The sequence below is a fragment of the Dicentrarchus labrax genome, unplaced genomic scaffold (genome assembly GCF_905237075.1).
Source record: "Dicentrarchus labrax unplaced genomic scaffold, dlabrax2021, whole genome shotgun sequence".
NCBI lineage: Eukaryota > Metazoa > Chordata > Actinopteri > Moronidae > Dicentrarchus > Dicentrarchus labrax.
In genome coordinates this window covers 17,231,543-17,238,842 of record NW_026136704.1, presented here as the reverse complement: position 1 = coordinate 17,238,842, position 7,300 = coordinate 17,231,543, and the positions used below count along the sequence as shown (strand labels likewise).

At 42.1% G+C, this 7,300-nt stretch overlaps 1 protein-coding gene across 1 annotated transcript in view; it reads right to left on the bottom strand.

Moving 5' to 3' along the window:
* LOC127361718 (rho guanine nucleotide exchange factor 17-like) overlaps nucleotides 1-7,300 on the bottom strand; it is a 64,824-nt gene continuing 57,524 nt past the window's right edge. The window contains exons 16-25 of the mRNA XM_051396546.1: nucleotides 7,093-7,208; nucleotides 6,827-6,946; nucleotides 6,469-6,739; nucleotides 6,250-6,336; nucleotides 6,010-6,077; nucleotides 5,599-5,747; nucleotides 5,317-5,491; nucleotides 4,999-5,094; nucleotides 4,238-4,417; nucleotides 1-4,150 (exon numbers count right to left, since the gene is read on the bottom strand). Of these exons, the coding sequence (XP_051252506.1) occupies nucleotides 3,942-4,150; nucleotides 4,238-4,417; nucleotides 4,999-5,094; nucleotides 5,317-5,491; nucleotides 5,599-5,747; nucleotides 6,010-6,077; nucleotides 6,250-6,336; nucleotides 6,469-6,739; nucleotides 6,827-6,946; nucleotides 7,093-7,208 (1,471 nt within the window). The 3' untranslated portion in view covers nucleotides 1-3,941. The remainder of the gene's footprint in view (nucleotides 4,151-4,237; nucleotides 4,418-4,998; nucleotides 5,095-5,316; nucleotides 5,492-5,598; nucleotides 5,748-6,009; nucleotides 6,078-6,249; nucleotides 6,337-6,468; nucleotides 6,740-6,826; nucleotides 6,947-7,092; nucleotides 7,209-7,300) is intronic.

The following is a 7,300-nucleotide window of genomic DNA, read 5'->3' as shown; positions in this document are numbered from 1 at the left end:
ACCAGTGAACTGATTTAATTACAAAGAGGAACCCACAGTGACAAAAACAAGAACAGCTACATACAGGAAGTAACTGATAGACTGTAACCATGACAACAGCGAGATGTCAACCAGAGCCAGAGATAAACAGAGTTATGACCAGGCGGCAGCGCAAGACCTGCCACATTGCGTTACCTTCCCGTCGACGTCCCTAACGAGGCAAAACATACGTTGTGGAGCTAACACGACTACCAGTGAAAACATCAAAATTCTCATCTTTCAGTCGCTCTGGTAACAACAGAGGCCATCTTGTCTTCTTCTCGAAAGATCTATGGCAGTTATAATTTAAACGTCACTGACCACGCATGCCAGGGAGGAAGGGAGAAAAAAACAAACAAAAAACAAACCTTACACAAATATATAAAAATATGCAATTAGATTCATATCAACAATTGATGACCGTGGGTGCACTATTTACAGAAAAAAGGCAATATATACCAATATTTACAACAATAAAGACTTCTTTCACTTACGGGCATGAGGAGGTTATACTTACAAGTTTCTGAGAGTTACAGTAATGATTGAATGAATTTGATGTGACGGTGAAAAACGTTACGTTTAAATCTTCCATTTCTTTAGCTGGCATCATGCTTTATTCTCTCAAAAACCTTTAGTTTTACTTCATTTCTAGGATGTGTTAGCGTGTGTGTGCATGCTTGTATGTCTGTAAAATGAAGAGAGTTACTGGGTTCAAACCTAAAATGCAACTTCAGGATTTCAGTACTGTATATTCTTAAGGCAAATGTTTCTTTTCAGATTTTTAAAAGAAAATCTACAAACTTTCTTAATTAGCTCCATTTAAAGTTACTGAATTTCTTGGTATCGGTTTCACAAAAGCATGAACAGAGCCATCAAACTAAAGTGTAGAACTATTTAAAGCCCAAAACTCAGTGAACTTAGGACCCATCATTGAAGGACTGTAACCCTTTTTAGACACGCTGATACCAGCTCTTTTGGAGAGTGTTTGTAGCTCTTTTCTTACGGTTCACAGAAAATATACTAACTCTGCTCTGCAGGGAGCTCTCCGTTACTCTACAGCCAGCATAGATATACAGCATTTACTTGGGTACCGGTAACTTGGCAGCTCTTGGCACTGAGAACACAAATATTAATTTTGTTGTGAATCACACAGAACATAAAAAAAACCCATCTGCTACCTTAACGTTAGAGGACATTAAAGGAGTAACTGAACATTTTGTGAAATATTCTTTTAGAGTTAAAAGAGAAGATTATAACCACTCTCATGCCTATTCATTAGATATGAAGCTACAGCCAGTCGTGGGTTAGCCTAGTTTAGCATTAGGACTTGAAAACAGTGGAAACAGCTAGAAAGGTAACTTAGCTCAACACATTATATCTTATTTGAAACAAAGACACAAAATATAATATGTTAATTTGTGAGCTTTAGAGCATCTAGACAGTTTCAGTTTTGGTCTTTGGACAGAGCAAGGCTCGCTCTTCGCCCCTGTTTCCATTCTTTATGCTAAGCTAAGCTAACTGGTTGTAGTTTAATAATATTAAACATACTGACATGAGAGCGGCACCGAACCCTTGACAAGAAACTGAGTTTAATATTTCCAAAAATGTCACTTAGTCCTGTAATGTTTGCTAAAACCATCAAACTGACCTCTGACCTGTGTTCTTCATAAGCTAAACTGGGCAGAAAATCACAAACAAGCTCCTTTTCATACTTTCATACTTTATACACTTGAGCCTACTAGCTAGTTAGCAGCTATCAAAACAACCAACCAATCCTCTTAACTATTAGCGGCTCTCACAGCGGGAGAGTTAACCTAATGTGGATGCATTTGGGAAGTGGGAAATCTGAGGTGAAGTGCCCAGATGGCTGGCAAAGTGCAATGAGGTTTTCTAGGCTTGGAGGGATAAAAGACAATCACTGCTTAACCCCAAAGCCTGAGGCTAACGTGTGTGTAGAAGGACAAGTCGGAGTCACCCTTCACTTCCCCAGACATCTGCTGCAGGATGAGGGAGAGCTGACATTTCACTGTGTGTATGTGGGTGTTTAATGGCTTAACTTTTAGCCTTCAGAAGGCACGTGCAGGCGCTCAGCGTTTGTCCTTCTGACCTACTCCATATCTTAAGCACTCGTCTCACAAACCACATGCATCTTGTTCTCCAACTATCAATACTGAAATCTGTGTTTATGCACTCGGGGTGTAACAATACATCTTAGCGCTATATTTCCTGGAACAAAATTGCCATAATATGAACCGCAGAGCTGAAAAATTATTGAAAAATTAAGCAAATCTGAGCATTTGGCACCCAAACAGGTGACAGAGGGACTGAGTTTAGATACAGAGTGACGTGAATTTTGGGATTGATGGATCGGTTTGAAACAGCCATTAGATGATTAGAGACAAAATATATTTCCAGGGCCTTATAGAGACATTTATGGAGCCATACAACTCCAAAACAAGAACCCTGTAGTGTGTATCGTGCCGAACCATGAGTCGACTGTACCGTTACACCCCTAACCCAATTATGCCCATTTTTCTATTCTGGTAATCAAGCCAGGTCCTCCTTGTTCTTCAACTCAAAAAGAAAAAAGTGAAAGCTACATATTCTATAAATTAAGTGCTGTAAAAGAAGGCGCTAAAAATCAAAACCATAAATACTGTACATAACTTTTGTTATCTGCAACCACAGCCTAGCGTCATCTTCAAAGAGTCTGCTACAGAAATCAATAGAAAAAACATCAGCTCCTGATTTCCGCTCAACAAAGAGAAGTTTCATGGCAAAAGAAATCTATTCAGATCCCTTAATGTTAAAAATTCTAATACATACAAGGCTTTGGCATAGTCATGTTAAGGAGGAATGTCTCCAATGCACTTTTTTTCTACTCAACTCCATCAGTGGGCATCATCTACGCTCATGTCATCTTAAACTGGCATAAAAAATTAAATAAGAAAATCAGATATAATGTGATTATCTGTGGAAAACACACGGTTATGTTTTTCACAAATCTCTTCCGATTCAGTGAGTGAAGGCTGTGCATTAATGTGTGTGACTGTGTGCATGTGTTTATAGTCTTGTTAGATACCCTTGCCACATATTGCACTTAAATGATGCTCTTATTCACACACACTCTCTCTCTCTCCTCTCTCTCTCTCTCTCTTTCTCTCTACACAAGAGAAAAAATGATTTTAGCAGTCTCAGTCTACGGACATCAGCTGAACCTCTCTGCTAAGCTATCTGCAGAAATCAAAGCAAATTCAGAGTATCCATTAAACTAGAGCCTGTGATGGTATGTTTTACTTAGTTTCCAACCATAGATATTCATATATTTTTACATGACATTTACCTCTGATCATCAGGAGGCATTCTGTCTGCAGTTCAGGCTAAGATGAAGTGATGATGGAGTAAAGGGTTGATGTCCAAGTCCAAGAAAACAGAAAATTTCAAAGGACAACTACATGCTCCACTTATGTCTCAGTTCACCTAAATGTCCTCTTTCAACCTCCTGTGCAAAGACATTCTACAGAGTCCAAGTCCTCTTCTGTCTTTCTTTTCTTCACTTGTTGTAGTCTAAACATCCATGTGTGAAAGTTTTTTCCCTTCTCCGACTCCTTCAGTAAAGACTTGAGTTTAAAGACACTTTTTCTAGACAATACACACGCACAGACACCACCCAGTGGGAACAACGCACACCATCAGTAACATTAACACAAGAAAACTGGGTTTGAAGTGATCATATTCATTAGTAAGTCCGGGAGGGAGGTGACAGCCATATTATGCACATAGAGACTGGTGGACTGAGCAGAAGACCAAAACAACAACACCAAAAAGTGAGGAGTCTGGTGGGGGAAAAGGACAAGAGCTTGTGCGCCGTTTCTCAGCTTGTGGGAGGCTGGGGCAGGAAGTTCAAACCGAGGTTGATTGTCTCAGACCCTCCAAAGCAAAAGATGGTTGGTACTGTCGTCCCGTCCAACTGTTTCACTGCTATTGGTCAGTCTGAAGTCCTCGTAGCCATCGCCGCCGGAAATTACTAGATGGTTGGTTTTTATAGGGATGTGGGCAGAGGCTCGGCGACGTGCTGAGTCGCGCCTTTGGAGGTTCCCGTCAACTGTACTGCCACTCTGGGATTGGTTGCCTATAAAACAGAAAGGACGGATTGAAGGTAGAGAAAAGGCACAACTTTGATTCACTTAATTAGGTTGCACATATACTTAAAATGTACCTGTGGAATCAGTTGTAGGAGGGAAGTTCATGTCAAACCCTTCCGGTAGTTCAATTGATGTCAGGAACCGAACGTGGCCCGTGTGTCCATGAGCCGAGCCCATAGGTGCCAGTGGAGATTTCACCGTCCCTGCGCCAGTTCCTGAGCTCACCGCTGGGATTGCCAGCGTAAGGACCACCCCTGCAGAAGAACAGTAGCTTAAAATGTCTAATCCAGTTACTAAGAATCAATGTAAAAATCTAAAATGCGACCATTAAAAGAAAATCCTCTCAACTGCCATAAACTGACATTGTAGGCAAAGTACACATGTGCTACTAACAAGACAGACAGTATATAAAAGCCTTGTATTTTTAGTTTTTTAATCAACTGTGATAAAATAAATCAGATTTTCACAGTTAAACAAAGCTGATGTTCAGACAGTGATTTTTTAGAACCTTTTGGGAGGAAACCCAAATAAATTGAGATTATGCACCACAGTCCCTCTAACTACATTAGTAATATTTTTTTCAAAATAATTTTCACCCATTTTTAATTCAAAATAATTCCAAATTTAAAGTAAAAAACACTTGTCTGAGCAAAGAACACAAAATATATGTATGTATATATATTATGTATGTGAGTTTTGTAATGCTGTTTGCATGTAAATCTACTTTTATCTTGTGCCCAGACCTTTGAATCACTGCCCACATCCGATTTAATAATGAAGTGAAACAAAATGGAAATTCGGTTTAACTTTCAGGTTAACGTATGTTGGTTTTTACCTGCACTGGTGCCGATCCACAGCAGATCTTTACAGGCCAACAATGCAGTGATTCTCAGACAGGCGGCCTTGTGCTGTCTGATGATCGCATCTGCACCTGAGTGGACAGAAAGAAAAGAGAGGACGGGATGGAGGTCAGGGGAGGAACAGTGGTGAGGATGATGATTTAAAGGGGAGAGAAAGAATGAGTCAAGTGGTAGATGATGTTGGTAAAATAAAAAGGTCGGGGGAAAGGCACTGAGTTATTTAAAATGGGAACTAAAAAAAGAAGAATAAAGGATGTGAGCTGCTTTCCAGAATAACGTCCAGGTGTGTTTACCTGCAAGCATCTTATGCACAGCAGGCGCCACGTCCACCTCTGTCAGGCTCTCCCGGCTCTGAGCGTGGTATAGTCTGACCTGGGCACTGCCCTGCAACGCCAACCACACACCCTGACCGTACGCCACCATGCAAGTCACGCACCGACTGCTGTCTGTGCCCACCTGGAACCAGTGCTGAGACAAAGGGAAGAAGTGTTACACACACAGCGATTGGTCTGTCTGCCTTGTATCTTATTCACCTGTACCTGTACGTCCATCCATCCATCCATCCTTCCACCTACCTCTTGTACCAGTGTAGTTGTGTTGATAATAAGGACTCTGTTCTGTGAGCCACACCATAGCTTTCCTCCCACAGGTACCATTTTGGTGACGGGGCTACTGGGCGTGCCCAGAACTAACGTCTGGGAAGACTGAGGGTCCCAGAAACTACCTGCAGATTGAGAATAAAGGGGCATTACACAGGGAAAATACAAAGGAAACAGCAATTTACATATTTTTTACAAAGCAGGCAAGATTATTTTTGAAAAGTAATGTTAGTGTCTTTAAGTATTTAGAGCCCTTTACTCCTGTGCAGACTAGCAGGGCTGTACGGTAGAAGCAATTTGAACAACATCTTACAGATAAAAAAAAACACTTAATGCTTCAGTTACCACTGAAATTGACTGAAACGCCACTCCACACTCCCATCTTACCGGCTTCTCTCTGATAGACAATCACCTCTCCATTGGCCAAGGACACAAACACTTTGTTGTCCAAATACCTGTAGGAATAAGTATAGTAACAAATAAGTAAAGCATACAAGGATAAAGCATACAGAACACATTTGAACCAGGCCGCATCAAATGGCTCTTCATCGCTTTTTCCTACACAGCGTGAATTCCAGTATTATTTTTGTTTTTAAAGGCAAAGTTGTGGCCAAGAAAGCAACTCACAGTATACAGAGGATGGAAGCTGAGTGTTGCATCTTCATGCTGTTTTTACGGTTACGGATGTTGTCCGAGGATTGGTACACGTGGATGCTGACAGAAACAGAAGCATTATAGGAGATTAGAAAACAGCACACCAACGAGTTAGGAAGCTATTTCTGCGTGAAAACAGAAAATAAATAACAGTTGTGTTTGCCTGTGTGTGTGTCTGTGCATCACACACACCATCCATCCTCAGTGCCCAGCCACACTGAGCTCTGGTAGGCCTCCGGGTCGATGCTGAGTAGGTCCTCCAGGCTCGCCCTGGTGAACGAGCCCCTGGAGGAGCGCCGCATGGCGCGGCCGTCCATGGGGCTCTCTGTGTGGGCGCGTCCTCCTCCGCCACCAACCCCCAACATTCCTGGAGGTCCATAGGAGCTTGCCACTGGGAACTCCTGCTCCTCCTCGCTGCTGGTGGTCTCTGTAGCCATGTCCTTGGAGCCTGGACCCTCGTCGTCTGAGAGGGAGAAATTAGAGAGAGTATAAGTATATGAAGTATGTACACGTGTGTGTGACTGGAGTGTATATGGGTGTTTTTACTCACTGCCATAGCTGGATGATATGGTGGAGTGACTGGCCTGACTCTGTAGAGTGGAGGAAGGGCTGGGTGAATCCTCGTCATCGGTGTCATCACTGTCAAATGGAACAAGCTCCGCCCCTGGTCCTGGAAACAATCAATTGATCAATATGTATATAGCAGAAAACTGCAGTAAATAAAAACAGAAACAGAACAATGTAATCCACGTAAATTAATTTGTTTTGATGTAGGAACTGTTGCTGCTTGTGCTTGTAAAACCTTTATGGACCAACCTGTAGGTTGCTCTGTCAGCTCCAGAGAGGAATGAGAGATAGATATATGGAGCTGCTGCTGGGCGTGACCGGGTGCTCCGGAGGTAGGGGCGTTGGTGGGCTCTGATCCACGCTCCCTAACGGGTGAAGAGTGACTGGTTAATGGTACAGTGTATAGATGAAGCCAGGAATAGATTCAATGAACCAGTCAAGCAACGTAAGTGAGTTT